Below are 22,290 nucleotides of genomic sequence, written 5' to 3' on the forward strand. Positions count from 1 at the left end.
GCTCTGGACCTGCTGTGTCACTCTGGGTAAGTCCCTTCCCTGCCTCTGCCTGCATCCAATTCAAAATTGCATCCTTCAACAGCTTTTCCATGTCATTCCCTCTGCTGTGGTGGGGCTCAGGAACATGGGCTGCGTGGGACCAGAGCCTCTGTTTTAGGGCCCAGGGGGGCTGGGACATAGATGTGGGGTCTGGGTGAGCAGTGGAATCACCAACTGTTGGGCTCTGGCTGGAGGGGTTGTGCTGGGGTTCTGCTGCTGGGCAGCCAGGCTGGTGTGGGGCCAGGCTCATCTCCTGCCCCAGTGAGGGAATATTAACCACAGCTGCAGGCTGGTGTCTGGGCCGGGAGGGGAGGGAGAGCAGAGCATCATCTGGGCCCTACAATCCTCTCATTCCCTTCCCCTCCTCTCCTGACCCCACTGATGCCCAGGTTTGGGTGCAGGCAAAGGCACGGCAGGGAGGGCTATCAGAAGAAAATCACCAAGCAGATTTGATGCATGATTTTTATTGACTTTAAAAAAAACAGTTGTTTTAAGACAGTTGTGTGCAGAAGTACCCATGTACACAGAGGCTACGGGCTGAGCTGCCCACCTGCTCCTAGCCCTAGGTCAGAGCACTGGTCTCTCCCTCTCCCGGTGGGGCAGGGGGCGATGGGTGCTCGGATCAGGTACTGTGTGATGCAGAGAGCCTCTGCCAGGTGGGCCAGCCCAGGCACCTCTTCCCTGCCTGCCTCCTGCCCGTAGCCTGTGCCTACATCTCCTCTATGTACAGTACAGTGGTGCGCCGGCCGCGCAGCACGCGCCTGCCTGCGGCCGCCTTGCCAGGGAGACACAAGTGGTCGCGAGTCCTAGTGGGACAGCTTAAATAAAAAATAATAATATAATAATAATTAAAACAACTGAAAAAAGGGGGGTAGGGGAAGGAAGTTAGCCAAAAAAAAAATACTGTCAGGGCAGCCAGGAGCTGCGAGCGTGCCTGACACTGGATACCAGCACTGTGCTGCCGGAGGGTTCGGTACCCGGGTTTGGTACCCAGCGTCTCCACTCACCCTGCGGTTGTCAGGCCTGGCCCTGCTCAGCTGCAACAGGAGCTGGTCCAGCCTCATCACACTGGATTTGGCCTTTCTAGCCACCAGTACAGTGCCCTGGGTGTGTCTCTCTCTCTCAGCAGCACTCCCCAGCTAAGATCCAGCCTGGTGCGAGGAAGGAAGTGGGTACAACTGCCAGATACATCGGCCACGTCCCTGCCACCAGAGCGCACACAGCCTGGTGTTGCCAATGGGAGATGGTCAAGGCACTCATTGTTGCTCATGGTTTTTATTTTTCTTCCCCATTAAAAAAAACCAAAAAAACCAAAAACAAACAAACAAAAAAAAAACCAAAAAAAACCAAAAAAAACCACCAGAAAAACTCAACAAAAACCACCCAGGAAAGTGGAGAGCAGGGCTTGCAGCAGCCTGTGTCCTGGGGCTGCCTGCATCAGGGAGGCTCCACTTCTACAGGCTAAAACCCACCACAAAACTCAGGAGTTTAAATCCCTGTGGACAGAAAAGCTGAATTTCCCCAGCCCAGGGGCTGCTGACTTGCCTGCTCCAGGTGACCAACCCACACCCTCGTGTTTCACGATTGCAGAGAAACCTCAAAAAAATAAAAGAAAACCCTGAAAAACAACAAAACCAAAGTGGAGAAACAGGTAAGAGGCTGCTACAGAAAAGCCAGATACAAAAGGGTAAAAAAATCTCCAAGCCCAAAAAACCCTACAGTGATTGTTCTTCAAATTAACTATTGCAACCAGGCAGCGCGGGTAGAGCTTCTCCAGATGGGCACTGCCCCACAGCCCCTGCCCCACTCTCAGCACCAGCTGTGCAGGCAGAGGGTCCCTCTCTGGCGGACCTTTTTGATGGCTGCCTTTTTCTTGAGCTTTCCAGCATCTCCTAAAAAAACCCACACCCACCTGATTGACCCAAAGAAAGTGGTTTTAATGACACCTCTGGGGAGACAGTTTCCTTCAGCATCTCCCCATCCCATGTCATAGGCTGCCTGTCCAGCCTGGGAAGCCCTGGAGACCCTGAGGGCATCGGCTGTACCAGACTGGTGTAAACCAAGCGCCACCCCTGGCAAATGGAGCAAAGACTTTGGGATTTCAGCTTCTCACCAGAGCTGTTTAGAACAACACAAAAGCAAAAGCACAGTTCACTCACCCACTCATCTCTGATCTGTTTTTTCCCAGCCTGAAAGCAAAGGAAATCCTGTCTCCTTGACTCTGCTGCGTCCCACAACCCCTTGAGCATCCTGCAACTGCTCACAGAGCTCAGCCAGAGGGACCAGGCTACAGCTCCTGCAGGTTTCTTAGCTGCCCTCCTGTACAGTCAGTCCTGAAATCTGTCCTACCCTTCCCCGTCCTCAGGTAGAAGAGCAGGGATCCTGGGCCCCAAAGTTGGGGTTCCTCTTTGTCTCCCTGCACAGCTGTGCCAGCAGTTGCCAGCCTGCAGCAGAGCATCAGCAATGGCCAGCTTCCCGAAGCTTCTGGTTCCCCACCATGGATCCATGCACTGGGACCTGCCTCTTGCCAGGAGCCTTCCCTGGAGAAACGACGGCATCGGCTGCCCGAGGTGGGTGAAAGAAAAATACTAAAATAAAGGAAAAAGGAAGCAGCTGGTTCCACTGGTGAGGCTGCGCAGCTGCCACAGCTCCCTCAGCCCCCTCGGCCCAGACACGATGCTCGAGGGGTTCCCCAAAGTCACGTGGCTTCAGGGCAGGGGGGTTGTCTTGTTTTAAAAAGAGCAGCATTTGGTTTGACTGTAGAGAGATGCAAGGCGGCTGCCCCCGCCGCCTGGTCAGTTGCTGATTGTGTTTATAAATCCTTTCTCAGCTGGGTTTCTTAATAATAATAATAATTTTAAAAAAGCAAAAAGTCTCCTTTAGCTCTGAACCTGATTGGCTGCTGGAGGCACCAAATACCACTGGGGTGGCTCTGTCAGCAATGCAGACCTGCACTGCCCCTCTGGTGCTCGTCGCTTGAGGCCACCAGGGAGACCCTCACCCTCTGCCCCTGCAGGCAGCAGGACCTGCTGGAGCAGGGAGCCAGAGGCTCAGCCCTCAGTTTCCCCGGTAAACCTCGATCTTGCTGGTTTTGGCCAGCATGTCGATGATGTGTGCCTCAAAGTCGGCATCGTGCACCCCTGTCTTCCTGAACTCCCCGGCATAGCGGTTGTTCTCCCAGTAGTGGTGCCAGTTCCCCCGGCTGTCAGCACCGAACCCAAAGACGTTCACCTGCAGTAGCAAGGGAGGGAGTGAGCCAGAACCCCCCACCAGGCTGGGGCACCCTTGTCTCAGCACCCCCTGCATTGCTGGGGGGACTTTTGAAGGTGCCCATCCCTCTGCACAGCCTTCCCACCTCTCAAGGGTGTGCCCATCACTGTGGTGTTAGGCAATCAGAGTAAGTGACTGCTGCAGTTTGACCCCAAGAATCCACTTCCTTACTTAACCCTGTAAGGTTCAGGATCCCAGCAAAGCCATTCCATGCAAGCCATGAGCTGAAGGAGCCATTACCTACCTCATCACAGACGTGGAGGGCGAAGAAGAGCACCAGCATGCCGGTGGAGGGGTAGCGCCCGTGGTGCTCCGTCCAGCGGTCATGGATGTACTTGAAGAAGGCAGGATTGTAGATCTGCACCTGGGAGGACAGACTGGGGTTAGTGCAGGAGCCCCAGCAATGATCCCTTTGGCATCACGAAAAGGAAGCTCCTGTGAAGGAGCACTGGGAACCCTGGGAAATGATGAGGTGACAGGGGCCATGGCCATACAGGTGCTTGTTGCAGGGGTAAGGATGAGCCCCACATACCTTTTCTTTGTCCACACGCAGAAAAGCCTTCACAGGTGCGTATGTGCTGGGAAAAGAGCGGAGAGGCAGGTGAGTTCTTGGGGGTCCCATGCCCCCAGCTCCAGTTTGACTTGCCAAAGGGGGCTCTGGGAGGGAAGAACCAATGAATCCCCACTGCTCCCAGGGGAGCTGTCCTTGAGCTAGGTGAGCCACCAGTGCCCACTGAGTACTTACAACCTGATCTGGCCGGTGGAGAGGGCACTGGCGATCCAGAGCAGGTCCAGGGTTTTGAAGGGCACGAGCACGAAGCTGACGTTGGCGGGCAGGTTCTTGGCACTCTCGGGGTACATGAAGTGGTGTGTGGTCCGACCACCCACATCGCCCTCAAAGCCCACTGTGGGGGCCTGGTTCATCCTGGGGAGAGAGCAGGGAGGATGACACCACCCTCCCAATGCCCTGTGCCTTGCAGATGACATGGGTGATCCCCACGAGCTGCTGAATGCTGCCAAGCAGCAGTTTCCCACCCAGGGGAGGTCTGGACTCACTCCCATTCATCCCAATAGCCGGTGGTGCCAGCATCACCCCATGTCTCTGTACTGCCCGGGCGGGCAGGTCCCCGGCAGTGCTCTCTGGCCCTCACCGCATCACAAAGTCGTGCCCGTCGATTTCCGGCCCGTAACCGGAGCCGCGTAGGTTGCCTGAGTTGCCAACCACGGCACAGCGGCGGCAGCGGCGTGGGTCACGGGAGCGGTAGGGATCCTCGCCCGGTACGATCTGGAAGAGCTTGCTCAGGACCTCGTGGGTGTTGTGGGACTTGAACTGGGGCTGTAGCATCTGCAAGAAGGGGAAGGAGGGCGCGGGGAATCAGACAGAGCCTTCTCCTTGATGGTGGAGGAGAAATCTGTGCCTCCCGTGCCAGAGCACACCATGGCATTCCTGCCCCTTCGCTCACCATCCACCACCTCTGGACGTCGGGCGGTAGGTCCATGTTCTCCTTGGTCCACACTGGGGACACGGTGCCGTCATAGCGCCCATCAAACCAGTCGGTGGCGCCGGGCTCCTCGGCCGGGCAGCGGCGGCAGGCGCAGCCCCGGGGGTACGGCCCCCCCTTGCTGAGCCGCTGCATCCCGGCATAGCCGGGCACCAGCTTCACCCGGTGGATGCCTCCCAGCCCGCCGGGGTCCAGGTAGGCGATGCTGTGGTGCGAGTAGGTGAAGAGGAGGGACATGACAAAGACGAGCAGGAAGGCGGTCGAGAGGAAGCAGAAGCGCAACGAGCACTTCATGGTCGGCGGGTGGCTGAGCCGGGGACGGCGCCCGCTCCGGCACAGGGCGCGGGCATAGGGCGCGGGAGGGCGTCAGCCGGCCAGCGAGGCTCCCTGCAGGAACGAGAGCTGTAACTAACTCCCTGAGGCGGCGGTGTGGGGAGGGGGATGTAGAGCCTCCCACGACCCACCGCACCGGGCTCTTACCTGCTGGGCTGCAGCTTTCCATCCGCGTTGTCCGGCCGCGGCGAGGGCCCCCGGTGGCTCCACGTGCCAGGCAAGGAGCATCTGCGGAGGGGTCCGGCACAGCTCGGCGCACCGGCCTCAGCCGCGGCACCGCGCTCCGGCGGCTCCTCCAGGTCCCGGCCCCGGCTGGCGCTCAGCTGCGACGGTGCTCATCATCCCCGCGGTTTAGCTGATCCGCTGGCACGCTGCCCTCAGCCGCTGGCTCGGGAACACGGCCACCACGACACCAGCCTGGAGCGGGAAGGAGGGGACGGCGGGTCAAGGGGTGGCGATACAGACAGCGGAGCTGGGGGGCTGCGCCGAGCAGGAGGAGGGTGCTGGGGGCTAGGGAGTGTATTCCCCACTGGACACCCCAAAATGCCTCCCAGCCCGTCCCAGGCACGGGGCTGCAGGGTACGAGCCGTCCCCAAAGGGGACAAGCAGGCGCAGGGTGCGCAGGGAGCTGAGATGCCGGCATCGCTATCCGTGCCTGGGAAACTCCCAGCAGCTCCCGGACTGTGCCCTCCCTGTCTCTGCCAGACAAAGGCTCAGCCATGAACTCGCCTCCGGAGCCAAACAAGCGGCTCCATTCTGTAGGCTCAATTCTCCTTCTCTATCAAGCCACAAGCAGCCCCTCCAAAACCCTCTTCGCCGGCTGCCGCCGCCGCCGCCGAGACAGCCGGGAAACAGCCGCTCCGCAGCCTGACAGGCACCCCGGGGACGGACGCTGGCGACTGTCCCCCCCCGAGTGGCCGCGTCCCTTGGGGAAGGTCACTTGCTCGCTCGTGATCCTGGCGGGTAAAAATAGCCAGGGCAGAGGTGCTGGCGCCTGCGCCCGGCGAGGAGCGGCCAAGCCCCCCGAGTCGGGGTGGGGGCCAAAGCCAGACCACGCTCCTTGGCCAAATTAAAAAAAAAAAGGTTGAAAATCCCCTTTTAACCCAGTCACTGAGCTGGGGCAGGATCCAGAATCCCAGCGCGTTGGAGACATGACCTCCCCTCCAGACCTTTTTGGGGAGGGGGTGACCCCGCCCCAAGGCCAAACTCTACAGAGGCATCACTTCCACGGCTCAGTCCTGGCCCCAATTAAGCCAGTGCCGAGGCCGGCAGCACTAATTAGGAGCCGGCAGGCACCAAGATGCTTCTTCCCTAGGAAAAACATCTTCTGCAAGATGCTGGCTTGCTTTCCAGGAACAGACTGCTAAGCTCCCAAAAACCTCCTTGTTGGGATGGGAGGAGAACATGGACCCCTAAGTCTCTCCCAGCCCTTTGCACTGCCAGGCATGGACACCTCCTACACAAACCATTAACCCCCTGACAAATATTTGTTCAAGTGGGGACAATCTTTAAAGGAAAGATCCGAAAACTGAAGGCACATCCCAGTTCAAGTGTTTTTCTGGGCTCTGGCGGGGAATTTTAACACGCCTACATGGCACACGCATGGCCAGCAGTGACTGCAACCAGTTCCTTGGGCTGCTGCCAGCGGAAAAAGCAGGGTGGTTGTTAAACAGAGGGTTTGCATTTAAGGAGTTTGGGATAAAGCCAGTGAAAAGCTGTAACAGCCCACCCCGATGCAAAACGCTGGAAAGATTCGCAGGTAAAAGGCAATTTTAGGGCTTTTTTCAGCTATGATGTGGCAGGGCCACCAAGCAGGACGGGCTGATCCCCTTCCCCTGCTCCTGCTGCTCACCATCCCACGGGGCTTTTTAAAGGCTAAAGGAAATGAGCTATCACGTGCTTGTGTTATTTTTGTTCCTGGTGAAAGGGGGAAAATCCCTTTCCGGCTCCCCAGCTCAGCCTCGTCCTGCCTGATGCATCCCAGCCCTGACATCATCTGGAGCACATTTTGTATGGCCCCCATCCTGGGGCCTCCTGGAGCTGCCCCCGACCACAGCGGGGGGGGAAAACCCCCGTCCAGCCCAGCTCATGCGCGGTAAAAGAAGCCTTAAATCCCAGCGGCTGGTTTGAGTCATCATTTTCCTAGTAGGAGAGGGCAGCTATTTCCATCTGCACTAGTCCTTACAGCCCCCAGCAGGGACAGGGCACCCACAAATACAAACATACCCCAGCAATATCCATGCCCTCCCTGCCCAATCCTAATCCAACCCGCCTCCACAAATAAAACCCCACTTGCAGGAGCTTATTGCACTAGATTTTGATTTTTCCTTCTTAAAATAACAAGGGATTTCAGGATTTCTCCTGTGGTGAGCAAGCTTGGCAACTCAGTGATGCCACCAAATATCCTTTCATTCCCAAATTCATCCCCAGGATCTTAAATTGCCTCCTGAGGACCATGTGCTCATCAAACACAAGTTTCTCTTTGATTGCAGGAGATAATGAAGCAAGGCTATTAAAAGGTCCTGGGAAATTGCTCTGCTGCTTTTACAGGTGGATGCTTTTTTCCAATCATATAATCTTTAATTTCAGGATGAGTGCTGGAGCGATGTGACAGACAGCCCCAGGGCCTGGAGGATGCCTGTCCCTTCCCTGTCAGACAGAACACCATTGAGTACATCCCCACTTGGCATCTTTAGGTCTCGTTGGCTTTGTTTGCTCATTTCTAAGATATCCTGAGGCTGTTGGCACAGATTTCCATGCCAGTAAATGGCAGGGTGGGCAAAGGAAGGAGCCATCACTGGGACATGGGATGTCACCCTATTAGGGGCAGGGAGAGAAGGGCAGTGGAGGAGCAGTGGCAGCATTGTCTGCACTGACTGCTGCTCTTCCTAGGGATGAATGGGCTGAAAATTCCCCCAGGAGTCTTTGGGAAATGCCACCCTGGGTGACCAGGTGCTACTCATCCCATGATCCCTGTGCAGAGACATCACTTCTGACACCACCGAACCACTGACTGGGTGCCAGAGCGGTGCATGGCTCCTGCAGGTGGAGGAGAGGGAAGCACACAGGGGACCCCTTGGACTGGACTGGCATCTCTGTCATGGGTGGAATTAGGGTTGGGTGTTTTTGACAAGGAAGGAATGGATCTGAGTCGAGTCTTCTCCCACCGCCTTCAATGCCAGGCAGACACAGTGAGTGGTGACCTGTCCTTGTTTCAGGCGTGACTTCAGTGGGCTGGATTACTACAAAAAGTCATAAAACCGTTCAAATTTCCTTTTGCCCATGGCCCAAGCGCTGCCAGAGGTTACAGCCCCTGGGCAGAGTGCCAGGGAGCCGCTTGCCTCCATGGGGCCGTCAGCTCGCGTTAGCTTGGAACAGCGAGCGGGAATCTGCCAGGGGCAGCGCGGGAGGGGATGATACCCTGTCCCTCTGCATCACTGGGCTTCCAAAGCCAAAACAGCACTTGGCGAGAAAAGCACAGTTAATTAAGAAGGTCCTTCCTGCTTCACCCATCCAGAGGGATTATATTTTCCCCTTGAACTTTTTTCCTCCCTGGCAGCTGGATGGGAGAGGGAGCAGGGAGCACACCCAGTGTTGGCACAAGGATGGTTCTCCCTGCCAGGGGACGATGCCATGAAGATCTGATGGCCGGCAGTATACAAGTACCAGGTATTAAGAGAAGAAGCCAATTTCATGTGTTAAGCCATCACCACATCCCGACAGCAGTGAGGACCTGGTAACTTATTCTTCATCCTTTTAATTAATCATATTCTTATCAGCCAGCTCAATCAGTTAGTGGAGCCAAGTTAATTGGGTTTCCCGTGTTTTAAACCCTACTTGGATCCCTGTCTGCCAACAGCAGCAATTCCAGCCTTTCCTTCTGTCTGGCCTCCAGAGGGGTTATTTCGGGCTCATCCCTCAGCGCTGGGATACGGCCAGGAAAGAGAGTGGAGGCCAAATCCCCAGCGCAGTGCTGGGATGGAGCCAGCCATGCTGAGGCCATTTCCTATGGGATCTGGGAGTGCAGGGGAGTGCCAGCAGTGGGAAAACAGAATGGAATGCTCCCACCCTTGCTGGTGGATGGGCCTGCAGGGACTGGTCCAGGAGCATCCTGAGTTCCTTTGCTCAGCTGCAGCGGGACCCTCAGGGAACTGCTCTGGCTCAAAGAGCCCGTGCTGCTCAACAGAGCGATGCTGGGTGGGCACTCTCCCCGCCAAAATTCACACTGGCAGAAGTAGCCAAGGCAGATGCCCATCCCTGAAGCTCACACTCCCGTTGGGACCAGCCAGCCCCATGTGCCAGCCTGTGTGGCTGATGTCCCTGCGCATTCTCCAGTGCCATTTCCCCCACCCTCTGCCAGCCATTCTGGGTCTCCCCAGGCTGCCATGGGGAAAAGGGGACCCTGGCCCCTTCACTCCAGGGATGTTGATAAGCCCAAGGTCATGCTCACAGCATGGCCTTGTCACGCTCAGCTCCCTGTGCCAGAAGAAGCAGCTCCCTCCTTGAGGCAGGACAGGCAGGGAGGGGAGTGGGATTCTCTCCCCTGATCCTGAATGCTTGTGGAACTGAGTGGAAGAGCCAGCCCAGCTGCTCTGCACCCCAAGCACCCACCCCAGACCCCCCCAGTTTGCACCAACTCAAGTACCACCAGCTCAGGTACCACTCAGCTGGGTACCACTGAACCCTGGATCACACACCACCACACCCAGCTGAATCCCACCGAGCAGCCAGGTTTGGCCAACCAACCCAGCAGAACAGAGGAGGCAGAGTCTGGGGCTTGCCACCACCACTGCCGCCTCCTCTCTCCCACCCTTGCCGCAGTTCCCTGTGCAAAGCCATCTGGTCCCATGGGGAGCCAGCTCCCCACTGCAGGCCACATTTCTGCCTCATCGTCCCACAGCTGCACACTGAGGGCAGCAGGGTCTGCCTGGTCCCCATCCCTTTCCTGCCAGCTGCACAGACACCCCACAGACACCCCTGAAGCAGTCTCCGTGCAGCCTCAGCTGCCTGTGAAGCAGGCAAACATGCTCCGTAGGAAGGGCAGGGCCCCTGCTCTGCTTTCACCACCAGCATCCGGTGAGCTGCCAGCAGCACCCTGAGCCTCCCCGCCCGGCTGGGAAAGAACCACTTCCCCTCCACCACTGCCGCTGTTTTACCAGCCTGGACCCTTTAGGTTCATGCCTGATGCCTCACCAGGAAAATATGCGCAGGAGTGCAGGACAGGCGGATGCTGCACCAGGAGGTGCCGCTGCCAGTTGTGGCCCTCTGCCTGGGGAAGGCGAGCAGGGACACAGGGCCCCCCTGCACTTTCCTGTCTTCCTCCCTCGATTTCATCAGCGCCGAGGATCCAAGGTGGTGGAAACCCAAAGGTTCTCCTTTGGCTTTTGAGGGCTGGTTGATGGGTGCAGTACCCACAGTCACTCTCTTTCCCCCGGGGCACAAGCTGAGAACTGCAAATTCGGTGCATGCTGTGGGTGGCCCCAAAAAGCCACCAGGGTTTGCTCCACCTGCGGGCAGCACTGAGAGGACGTTGAACTCGTTAGGGAAATTACACCTATGAGATTTCATTGCAGGGAAGTTACAAAAGGCTCCCCAGGCTGGAGGGCATCAATCCCAGCACAGCCCAGTTACAGCCAAGAACTCCCACCCTATGTAAAATTAGAGCAGTTCCACTGGTGAGGGCCCCTGACTTCCTCTCTCCACTAGCTGGGGCTCCGCTCAAGACACCTGGGGAGAAGGGGGAGCATTTGCAGCTTCCTAATTAGCCCAATTACTGTTGCAGATCAAAAGTCCTTTGCTGGGGATACCCAGAGCAAAGTGATTGCACCTTGTTCTGGTTTCCCAAGAGCAGCTGTTGAGGGTGTTATTTTAGAGCTCAAACACTGAACTATCCAGCCCATAAGAAAAAAAAAAAAAAATCTATATATCACACATGCATATATATATAACATTTTAAAAAATATATTCACTACTCATCTATGTGCGGTTTTGGGGGTATCTTTGGGAACTTTGCCTTGGAGTTGGGACCCAAATCACTTGCACTTTCCAAAAAAAGCTTTTGGAAGACGCCGGTGGCAAAGAGCAACATGAAACCAAGAGATGCCCTGGAGCCCAGCGCGGAGCCCAGCAGGGCAGGGAGATGAAGTTCCCAGCCTATCCCATCACATCCCACACCCGCGGGGTCAGGCGGGCTCCGATAAATCCTGGCTCATGAAGAAGCACTGAAGCCGGCCAAGCCACTGGAAAGCAATTAGCAGCTTGCAGTCGTGCAAAAATTAAATGCAACGGAAGGAGATGAAAGCCATCGAGCTGCCGGGACCCCCGCCTGCCAAACTGGGCGGCATCCGGCGTGCCGAGAGCCCGCAGCAAAACCACCGAACCCTCAGTGCCACCGGAGCCTTTCCCCAAAAAGCGGCAGTTTGGAGCTTGTTTGGGCACGAAAATTCAAGCGTTCCCGCAGCGTGCGGCTGCCGGGGCTCTCCCTGCCGGCTCTCCCTGCCTGCCTCCGGCGCCGGCGAGGCGTGGGCGGTGAGCGGAGCGCGCCTCGCCGTTCCCAAGAACCGCCATGAGCTCCTCGGAAGAGAGGGAAGCGCTTTTGACAGGCAGCTGCCGCACACCACCGGCAGCGGGGCTGCTGTCGCTGCCAGATGGGGACAGACAGACAGACAGACAGACGGGCACGCGCGCGCCGGGCGGGGGAGGGCGGCGGGCAAGGCACCCCCCCACAGCCCAACCCTCCCCGCTGAGGCCGCGACTTTTGCTTCTGATACAAGGGAAAGAAAAAAGAAAAAGGAAAACCAAGCCTGAAGCGCTGAGGAACTTCCCGCTGGCGCTCACCGCCTTGGCCACGATGTGACCGGGGCGGCTGCTCAGGGCTCGGAAGAGGCGAGCCCGAGATAATGCAGGGCAAAACTGCCTTCACCAGCTCGAAGTCCACATGTCTTCCTGGAGGGCGGCTCAGCAACTTTTGGGGTTTGTTGTGATTTGGTTCCCCCCAGCCATGTTTTATGATTGTAGACAGCAGGCGGGGACGTGGCCCTTCCTCCAGTCCGAGCTTGCACGCTGCCCGAGTGCCATCCTCCCCCCAGTATATTCCTGCTGGGATGAAAAGCCCTCATTCTAGGGAAATATTTGGGAGCTCTGGACTAAGTATTCTGACTCTGCAGCTGGAGCCCGAGCAAAACCTTGCCTTCCCCTTGTGCCAGCAGCACTTGAGCCCCCGGCATATGTGAGGACCCCTTGAATTGCCAGGCCCTGAAATACGGGCTCCGGTATCAATCCCACCCTGGCAGCCGTGCTTCAGCCAGGGAAACACCCTGAAACACTGGGATAGGCACACCGATAAGATCTCACACCAATGCCCGTGTTAGTGTCCCCCCTCCCCCCCCACAGGAGGGACAAGGGACATCCCCTGCTCGGTGACACAGTTTTCTACCCTGTCCCCAGGGACGCTCAGGCTGTTTGTGAAATCCTGGCTGCCACTACCCATGCAATGGATGCCGTGTGTCACGCAGCCATGTGTCACACTGCTGCTGAGGGACCTTACACGCACTCTGGCACTGGTGGGGACTGGGGCCACTCGCAGCCAGCCCTCCCACCCCGGTCCCCCGGCTCTGCCCTCAACATCCCAGGACACACGGCTGGAGGGGAGCAGCTCCATCAGCCCCAGCCCCGACACCCCTGCTAGGGCCAGCATGCTCCCCGGGGCGAGCACATCCTCCCCAGGCAGCACCCTGGAGCTGCTCCCCGTGGCTGGGGCCAGCACATCCTCCCTGGGGACAGCACCGCAGGGCCCGGGCCGGCATTCAGGACCAGCTCAACCTCCCGGGTCTGAACCCAAAGCAACTCGGGTGGATGCTCCCGGCAGCCAGCATCCAGCACCGGGACCAGCACCCAGAACCCGGACCTGCACCCCGGACAGGAGACAGCATATCCTCCCGGGGCTGTTCAGCACTCATTGCATCCCGGCGGGATGCTCTCAGCCCCGAGACCTGCACCCAGCCCCGGGACCTGCACTCATCACCGGGACCAGCAACCGGGACCACGACACAGGGGATGAACCCAACGCACCCCGTGGATGCTCCCCGAGGCCAGCTCCCAGCACCGGCACCAGCCCGCGGCACCGGGGCAGCTCCCGGGCGGGCTCCCCCGCCGCAACCCGCTACCCCCGCCGCCTCCCCGCGACCGGCACCCCGAGCCGAGCCGGGCCGTGCCCGCACCCCCCGCCTCGGGCCCACTCTCCGCCGCGGTACCTGGCTCAGCTCCGGCATGGCCCCGCCGCCGGGCTCACCCGGGCCCCGCCGCCACCGCCCTCCGCGCCGTGCGGAGCCGTGCCGCGCCGTGCGGGGCGGGGGGAGCGGGCCCGGCAGGCTGGGAGATGTAGTCCTGGGCCGCCTGGCGGCGCTTGTGGGACTTGTAGGAAGAGAGAGGGGCCGCCTGCGCCCACCCTCCCCACCGGCATCTCAGGAATCTACCCTGGTGCCCAGCCCGGGACTCACCCCGGCACATAGGCACCCCCCAGTCCGGTGCCCAGCATCGGTATCCCCCTGAACACTCTCGGTACCCAATCCGATACCCAACTCGGTAACTACTTCGGTACCCATCCCAGTACCCACCCGGCGCACTGGCATTTCCGGGCATCGGCACCCCAATACCCATCCCCCGTTATCCACCCCCGGTATTCACCTGGCGCGCCGGCATCTCCCGCTACCCTCCCTGGTACCCAATTCGGTACCCACCTCGGCACCCATCCCAGTGCATCGACATTCCCCAGTACCCAGTACCCCGATAGAACCCCAGCACACAGCGGGCGCCCATCCTGGTAACCCACCGGGAGCCGATATCAGCGCCCACCGCCCGGGCACCCCTCCTCTCTGCAGAGAACCCTGTGAGGAGCCGGACTCGTGACAGGGGTGACCCAGGGCACTTAGGGGTGCGCACCACCGCCGAGACCCATTTTAGGACAGAAAACGTCAAACCTCCATTCCCCCTTTGCAAGACCCCCGAGATGGGGGAAGGGAGGGGGGAAGCAGCACGGGGGTGCGCTGTGCCTTTAAGGGGGGGGTCTGGGTCCCGCCGCGCAGTACACTGGGAATTGTAGTCCCTCAGTGCCGGGCGCCCCGGAGCGGCTGCGGGGGCTGGACTAAACATCCCAGCAAGCCCCGCGGCGCCAGGCTGGGGGCGGAGGAGGTGCCTATGGCGGCGGAGTGGAGCGCTATTCTCCTCACCTGCCGGCGGGGCCATGGCAGCGTGTCCGCCCTGCAGCGAGGCAAGTGGCGGGGCGGGCGCTCTCCTTCCCTCCCTGCCCGCGGCGTCGGGATCGGCTCTCAACGCCGCCCGCCTCTCGTTTGGCAGAGCTGGAGGTGCGGCGGCTGCGGGGCGGGCTGGGCCCGCGCCCCCCCGCGCTGCTTCTGGCCGTGGAGGACCCCTGGGCCCGCCTGGGCAGCGGCGGGGCCACCCTGAACGCTTTGCTGGTGGCGGCCGAGCACCTCAGCGCCCGCGCCGGATGCACGGTGAGAGGTGACAGCCTCTGGTGGGTCCGGGAAGGCTGGAAGTCAGGAGGGGACGCTGGAAGTGAGGGGGGTGCCTGTCCTGTCCCCACTGACTCTTCCCTGATGTCCTCTCCCAGGTGGTGACCGCTGACGTCCTGAGGGACGCCCGCATCCTCATCTTGCACATGGTGAGAGCAGACCTACAGCCCAGCATGGGACCTCTCATTGCACCCGCTCCCTCCCGGTGACCCTGCCATATTCTCTGTCCCACCAGGGCCGCGACTTCTCCTTTGACGACTGCGGCCGTGCCTTCACCTGCCTGCCCGCCGAGGAGCCTGGCGCCCCAGCCGAAGCGCTGGTTTGCAACCTGGACAGCCTGCTGGGGACCATGACACACCGGGTCTGTGTAGCCTGAGGATGGGGCCCCGGGGATGAGTTTGGTTTCCAGCAGGATGGGAGCGGTGTTGGGTTCCTGGGCTCCTTTCCTGCCGTCCCTGGGCATGTGGTCCTTCTCTTGGCAGCTCTGTGTGGGCTCCCCACCTGGCGTCTGGGTCTGCAGCACCGACATGCTCCTCACTGTGCCCTCAACACCAGGTGGGTGGATACCAGCCTTGCTTCGGTGTGGGACAGGGTTCTTAACCAGCAACACATCTGGTTCAGCCTGTGCCATGCTCCCATGAGGGTGTGGATGTTCAGCTATTGCTGTCCTGTGCACAGCTGGGAGAATCCGTTGTGCCTGCAGTGAGGTGGCCAAGGCTGGATGCTGCTGCCACTTCTGCTGCTGTGGTGCAGGTTTTCAGGCAGTTGTGCCCAGTGTGAGTACATGCACTGCCCCAGTGGGCACTGGTCTCTGTCCCTCCCCCCAGGGATCAACTGGGACAGCTTCCAGGGTGTCCGAGTGATCGCAGTGCCCGGGAGCCCAGCATATGCCAGGAACCATGGGGTCTACCTCACCAATGAGCAGGTTGGGGCAGCTCCCCCTTCAAGAGGCATCCCTTGAAGATGCAGTGGTCTCCAGTCCTGTGATGCCTTGGGTGCTGGGGTCTCAGCACTGCTATGGCTGCTTGGCTTAGGGTTCCCTGAAGAGCTCACTGGGATGGTTTTGCTCCCAGGGGCTGGTACGTGATATCATCTACAAAGGCACAGAGGCCCAGATCCAGCAGTGTGCAGGGCCAGACGGCACCGTCCCCCTGGTACGGCATGACTCAGGTATTGGTGACCCTGCCAGCCCCGTCCTTTGTGTCACCTCAGCTGCAGCCTCAGCCCTGATGTGCCTGGCAGGTCTGTGGGATTGTTTTCTTCTCCTCGGATGCTGCCGAGCAGCTTCTGGCCACCCATGTCATCCCTCCTCTGGATGCCTGCACCTACATGGGACTGGACTCGGGGGCTCCACCCATCCAGGTGACAGCTCCTCTGTGGGAATGGGACCCTTTGCCACACAGGTGTTGCTGCTGGGCATCTCTTTAGGGTCTGTTTGCCCCCACACTTCCAGATTTGGGTGGGAGAGGTAGTGGGAGGGATCACCCAGCAGCCGGGTGGGGTTCAGGATGGCTGGACCCAACAAGTCCCTTCTCTCCCCAGCTCTCCCTCTTCTTCGACATTGTGCTGTGCATGGCAGGGGGGATGACAGAGGAGGATTTTGTGAAGGGTGGTGGTGATACTAGTGTGAGGAGTGCCCGCTCTGTGCTGTGGACAGCTCTCCGTGGCTTCCCTCTTAGCATGGGTGAGTGCTTCCTTCCAGCTTCTAGTGGAGTGTCCCTGCCCAGGGGGTTGTAACTAGATGATCTTTAAGGTCCCTTCCAACCCCAACCATTTTATGATTCTATGCTGTGGTGAGTGCATGTGATGTGACCCATTCCTAGGCACTCTTCCCTGCATGGGAAGAGATGGGGTGGTCAGGGCCTGACAGTCATCTCTGGGTCCCCAGGTCTTCACTCCTGACCCCTTCAGCTGGGGATGTTCAGCCTGGCTCACACGAGTGTCAGACACACCCACATTTTTTTGTCCATGTGCTGAAATCTCTCCTGCCCCCCACAGCCTGCATTCCCAATGCATCCTATGACTACATGACCGCCTCTGCGAGCGACCACATCCGCAGCCTGACTCTCCTGCCTGGCTCTGCCAGCCACCTCCGCTTCTGCAAGACAGCCCATTCCCACGTGGATGTATGTCCTTCCATCCCAGCCTTGCTCATGCGTGTTTTTTGGGGTTTGCTCTGGGCTGTGTGCCCAGACCCTGGTCCCACGTGTCTCTGTGCCCTTGACAGCAGCCCTGTCTCCTGGAGGACGGCTCTTCAGTCACCAACTGCCTGCTGGAAGGAGCTGTGCAGCTGGCAGCTGGCAGTGTCATCCAGCACTGTCACCTCCAGGTACATGACTAGGATGGGGGTGACCCACCGCTCCCAGTGCATCGAATGGGCAGCAGGGTGACGTGTTGCTGCCTAGGATGGAGGAACTGCAGCTGTGAGATTTGGGATGCCCTTCCTCTTTGAGACTGCCTTTTGGCTCATACTGGGCACCCTGGTGGCTGTCACCCTCTGCAAACAAGGGGATGAGACTGTCACCTCTGCCCTGTCCTGAGCTGGGAACCAGGGCAGACCCTCTGCTTTGGGGGCTCTGTTACGGCTGTGAGCCCTGGAGGCTGTCACCTGGCCTGAATTTCCACAGTCCGTGTTTCTGCAGCCTTGTGACAAAATTATGTCTTGCCACCTGGCTTGTGCTGACACCAGCTTGTCTCTCAGGGTGGTTGTCCCATTCCAAGGTCAGGATTTGGCTCTGGTTTGGGCGCCAGCGATGCCATTGTTGCTTCTTCTTCAGGGTCCCCTGGTGATCGGTCCTGGCTGCCTCCTCTCAGGCCTTGACGTGGGCTCCTCACCAGCCCTGCGGGGCCATCCCCTGCGTGATGTTGTCCTGCAGGGCCACCACATCCGGCTGCGTGACTTGCCCTGCCGCGTGTTCACTCTCACTGGCCGCCTCGATGACTGGCAGGTGCGGGGGCAGTGAGATGGCACGAGGCTCCCAGTGAAGCCAAGGTGTGACCAGCCCCTCTGTGCCCCTGCAGATCCCTGTGGAAGAGGCCACCTATCTGAACATGCCCTGGGCTGAGTTTTTCCAACAGACGGGTGTACGGTAGGTGCCACATGTCAGGATGGGAGAGGAGACCCAGCTCCCAGAGGTGTCATGACCACCCCAACCCATCCCACATTCCATCTCCCCTCGTGGAAGGTATCCTCGAGCCTCAGGGCAGTGCTGATGGTCTCTCCCTCCATCAGGGAAGGGGACCTTTGGGATGCTGAGACGCCACGGAGGAGCCGCTGCCTGCTCAGTGCCCGGCTCTTCCCGGTGCTGCACGCCCGTGAGGCCCTGGGGCTGGAGGATGTGCTGTGGCTGCTGGGCCTGGCCACGGTGGCCAGTGAGCAGCTGGCACGCTGGCGGATGGCGTGGCGTATGTCCTGGCAGGAGTTGCTGCCCTGCGTGGACACGGAAGCCGAGCTGGGTGCTCGCCAGGCCCTGTTCTTCCTGCAGGGCCAGTGCAAGGTGCGGCGGGTGCTGCTGGGACGCCAGGACAGCAGCCTCCTGCCACTTGCCCGCAGCGCTGTCCATGAGGGCTACCATGAGGCTATGCTGGGCACACTGGATGAGGGTGAGCTGGACTCACTAGCTGCGTATCTGGTTATCAGGATCGTTCAGTGCTCCTCACCCCCTTCAGTGATCCCCCCTATTTCAGGACCCCATGGGGTGCACCTGCAGGGCATCCAACAAGCCTGGGTGGGTGCAAGCCATGCAAGTCCCACTCCCATGGGGACAGCTTAAGGCAGAAGTGGGCTGGTTTGGGGTGCAGCCTGCAGCCAGGCTGTGGCTTTGCAGCCTCCTTTTATTTATTTTTTTATTTTCTAGTTGCCTCCACAGCCAGCGATGCTGGTATTGCAGCACGGGCACTTGCCTGTATTGCTGAGGTCCTGGGCTGCATGGCACAAGGGGAAGGCGGCTTGCGGAGTGGTCCTGCTGCCAACAGGGAGTGGGCCTCAGCTTTTGGGCACCTGGAGAGCGGGGACATCGCTGGTGGTGTCCAGAAGCTGGCTGCTGAACGCCAGAAGTGGATGAGCCGGTGAGGCTGAGGCTGGCAAGAGGCAGCAGGCAGCTGCTCCATTCTAGGCGTTGGTGCTATCATGGAGATGTGGCAGTGGGCTCAGCATCTTTCTCATCCCAGGCCGGCTCTGCTGGTGAGAGCAGCTCGGCATTATGAGGGGGCCGAGCAGATCCTCGTCCGGAAGGCAGTGATGTCCTCGTGCCAGTTCATCACCGTGGAACAGGTGGAGCTGCCACCCTTGGGGCACTGGGTGCAGGTGGTATGTCCAGCCCGCCTGGACCTCTCCGGTGAGCGCATCCCCCCAGTCAGATGATCCATGTCTCACCCCTGTGGTGCTGGGGGAAGAGTCAGAGTGCCCCCTGAGGCTGATGGTGAGTGTTGGCAGGTGGCTGGAGTGACACACCCCCCATCACCTACGAGCACGGGGGGGCTGTAGTGGACGTGGCGGTGCTGGTGGACGGGTGCCGGCCCATTGGTGCCCGGGTGCGGCGCATTGTCCAGCCGGAGCTGCGCCTCGTCAGCCTCAGCGGGACACCACGGAGCGAGGCAGTGGCAGAGCTGGTGTGCCGGGAGCTGGAAGACTTACAGGATTACTGCCAGCCACATGCACCAGGTGAGGGGTCACCAGCCGCCAGCCTGGCTCTGTACCTGTGATGTCCCTTTGCTGCCAGGGTGGCCCTCTCTGGGGCCAGTGGGATGAGGGAGCAGGTAGCACAGCAGGCATCAACTTCCTTTTTGTTTCAGGAGCCCTGCTCAAAGCTGCCTTTATCTGCACCCAAATTGTGCAGTTCCCCTCACAGACACCCTTGAGGGCCCAGCTGATGGAGAGCTACGGGGGTGGCTTTGAGGTGCACACCTGGTCAAAGCTGCCCCACGGTTCTGGCCTCGGTAGGTTTGCAGGGAAAGGGCTGGGCAGTCCCTCACTGGTGCCTGGGAGTGGGGCATTGCCCTTGCTGCCCCCTGGCCTTCAGGGCCACAACAGTGCCTCACTGCCCTGGCCCTGCCTGTGCTCCCTGCAGGCACCAGCAGCATCCTGGCAGGAGCAGTGATGGCATCCCTGTACCGGGCAGCAGGGAAGGCTGCCAGCACCGAGTCCCTTATCCATGCTGTGCTGCACCTAGAGCAGAGGCTTACAACAGGTAGGACCTGGGAGATTAGCTGACCCACAGGGTGGGGGTCCCAGCAGTGACTGATGACCCTCTGCCCTGCAGGGGGTGGTTGGCAGGACCAGGTTGGTGGGCTCGTTCCTGGCATCAAAATCGGGAGGTCGAAGGCCCAGCTGCCACTCAGAGTGGAAGTGGAGCAGATTTTGGTCCCTGATGGTTTTATCCAGACCCTGAATGATCACTTGCTGCTGGTGTACACGGGGAAGACTCGCTTGGCCCGCAACCTGCTCCAGGTAATGCCTGGGTGCCTCTGGGTGTCGCAGAGTGCCTCTGCTCCCCCTGTGGCCTTTGGTGCCATCCCCTTCACTTGTGCAGTTTTGCCGCCCCAGAGTGAACTGGCACCCGAGGCTATGGGTGCAGCACTGCCTCCCCAGAGCCAGGAGGACAGTGACAGGGACATTCTGGCCTCTTGCAGGACGTGGTGAGGAACTGGTATGCCAGGCTGCCCTCCATCGTGCAAAATGCTGACGCACTGGTGAGCAATGCCGAGGAGTGTGCCCAGGCCTTGAGGCAAGGTGTGAGCCCCTTCCCTGGGCCAGGTTGGCCCTTTTAACAGCTGAAGAAATACAGGGAGAGGCTGTGCAGTCTTGGAGGGGAAAAGGGCTGGGGGATGCAGGCTCTTGCAGCTGCAGAAGCCTCAAATCCTCTCCCAGGCCCACCCTCACCAGGCAATACCCCAAAATTCAGGCTTAAACAAAAATTTTGAAGAAGAGGGGGTTAGACATGCTGAATCTGATTGATTGGCAGTGCGCCATTGGTGACGGGGCTGGGGACCATGCCTGGTCAGTGCAGCGGGTTTATCTGGCTGCTGCAGAGAGGAAGTTGGAGCATTAAAGCAAGGAAATCCTGCCCCTGTGGAGGATTACAAATAGCAACGTGACAGGGCTGGGGTTGCCTGCTCGGCCAGCAGAGCTGGGAGGAACTGGAAAAGAGAAGGCAGAATTTAGCTTGGGCTGAGCAGGAGAGCCAGAGATGTTTCTGCCCTTTGGGTGAGAAACAGAGACAAGTAATTTGCAATATTACCTCCTCTGCAGGTGACCTGCTGCTCCTTGGCAAGTGCCTGGACTGCTACTGGCAGCAGAAGAAGTGCATGGCCCCGGGCTGTGAGCCGCTGGCCGTTGGGCGCATGATGGATGCTCTCCGGCCCTACGTCCATGGGCAGTGCTTGGCTGGGGCTGGGGGCGGCGGCTTCCTTTACGTGTTAACCAAAGCCCCTCGGCAGAAAGAGGCTTTGCACCGGATCCTGGCAAACACCGAGGTGAGCTGTGAGCCCCCCACTGCTGCAGGCGGCTTGCAGCAGCCTTATATAGAACATGAGGAGCATCTCTCCCCACCACACATGGGATGTGATTGCTTCTTGTTCCTGTGCCCTCCCTGGGACCTTGGAGGTGAGAAGGGGTCCTTTGCTAGCTCCTGCCCCAACCTGTGACTCTTTTTCTAGGGACTGGGCAACTTCAGCATCCACAGCATCGAGGTGGACACAGGTGGTTTCTCTGTGGAGGTTGTGGAATGTGGTATGAAGGATGCTGCTCACCCTGGAGGGGACAGGGCTGTGTGAAGGCCTTCAGCCCTGGCCCATTCCTGGCAGATATCTCGAACAGATGCTGGGAAATCCCCACTGCTTTAGGGGCAGCTTCTTCAGCCAGCTCCAGCAGGTTCCTTAGGTCTCGATATGGCCTTCTTGTGCTGCTACTTGCCCCAAAAGCCGGAGCCTGGAGAAGCTGTGACAAGTTGTGCAGGCAGGCAAAACTACCCGTGCTGGGTGGCTTTGCTGGAGGGACAGTTTGCTAGGGCCTCCAGCCTGATTTTGGGGTTTCACTCCAGTTTTTACAGTTTTCCGAAGGGAACAAACTAGCATTTGTGATGCTGCCTTTAGCAGGAACCTTTCTGCTCTTCCAGCAGCAGGGATCCAAGATGCCTGTTCAGCATGCAATGCTCATGCAGCTGGATGTGGAATCAAGACCCTCTCGTGTCCTCAGGCACTGTTTTGCAGTGAAATAGTGAATAGTGAAAGCAAGTTACTAGTCCCTGCAGTCTGTCTGAATAAAAAAAGCTTGTGTTTGTCTCAGCATGTGTTTGTACCCCTCTGTCCCTAGCAGGGCTGCTCCCTCTCCACAGCATAGCAACGGCCCAGCAATGCATGGGCGAAGCTTTTCCAGGGGTGGGAATGGCAGAACCTGCATGCAAGGGCTGGTCATCCCCCTCCACAGCCCTGGCTGAGGGAGACAGCAGCCACAGGAGGCAGCCAGACAAGACAAGAAGATGCTCTGGATGCCCTGGCACAAGGTAGAATAGAACTGGGGCAGAGCAGAGCTCTTGTCCCACATCTTTCCAGCTCCCTGAAGGCCCACAGCTGAACACACACCACTGGAGACTGCAGCTCAACCAAGCAAGGTTTAT

The 22,290-nt window shown here is 59.2% G+C and overlaps 2 protein-coding genes across 2 annotated transcripts; one reads left to right on the top strand and one right to left on the bottom strand.

The window, feature by feature from the left end:
* Positions 1-487: 487 nt before the first annotated feature.
* ST3GAL2 (ST3 beta-galactoside alpha-2,3-sialyltransferase 2) lies at positions 488-13,484 on the bottom strand. The gene is made up of 8 exons (XM_082290289.1): positions 13,397-13,484; positions 5,292-5,561; positions 4,773-5,198; positions 4,461-4,654; positions 4,055-4,234; positions 3,842-3,887; positions 3,554-3,673; positions 488-3,270 (listed from the first exon to the last, which is right to left on the bottom strand). Exons 3-8 carry the CDS (start codon positions 5,103-5,105, stop codon positions 3,097-3,099), a joined length of 1,047 nt encoding a protein of 348 aa, XP_082146415.1. The 5' UTR covers positions 5,106-5,198; positions 5,292-5,561; positions 13,397-13,484; the 3' UTR covers positions 488-3,096.
* An 855-nt stretch (positions 13,485-14,339) lies between these two features.
* FCSK (fucose kinase) lies at positions 14,340-21,949 on the top strand (the record flags this gene model as incomplete). The annotated part of the gene is made up of 23 exons (XM_082290111.1): positions 14,340-14,412; positions 14,499-14,656; positions 14,773-14,823; positions 14,910-15,035; positions 15,157-15,229; positions 15,502-15,599; positions 15,748-15,828; positions 15,917-16,036; positions 16,217-16,358; positions 16,673-16,800; positions 16,902-17,003; positions 17,452-17,622; positions 17,696-17,763; positions 17,907-18,277; positions 18,532-18,742; positions 18,845-19,011; positions 19,110-19,337; positions 19,469-19,612; positions 19,744-19,863; positions 19,936-20,123; positions 20,306-20,405; positions 20,925-21,148; positions 21,332-21,949. The coding sequence occupies 23 exons, from the start codon at positions 14,340-14,342 to the stop codon at positions 21,446-21,448; spliced, it is 3,261 nt and encodes a 1,086-aa protein (XP_082146237.1). The 3' UTR covers positions 21,449-21,949.
* Between the last annotated feature and the right edge of the window lie 341 nt (positions 21,950-22,290).

This window comes from Coloeus monedula (genome assembly GCF_965178545.1).
Source record: "Coloeus monedula genome assembly, chromosome: 13".
NCBI lineage: Eukaryota > Metazoa > Chordata > Aves > Passeriformes > Corvidae > Coloeus > Coloeus monedula.

Excerpts from the sequence above, each read along its gene's own strand:
- ST3GAL2 (XM_082290289.1), bottom strand. The coding sequence starts at position 5,105 with ATGAAGTGCTCGTTGCGCTTCTGCTTCCTCTCGACCGCCTTCCTGCTC. Across the intron at positions 4,235-4,460 it reads GGGCACGACTTTGTGATGCG|GATGAACCAGGCCCCCACAG; the intron begins GTGAGGGCCAGA and ends CTCTCTCCCCAG. Across the intron at positions 3,674-3,841 it reads TGCGTGTGGACAAAGAAAAG|GTGCAGATCTACAATCCTGC; the intron begins GTATGTGGGGCT and ends CTGTCCTCCCAG.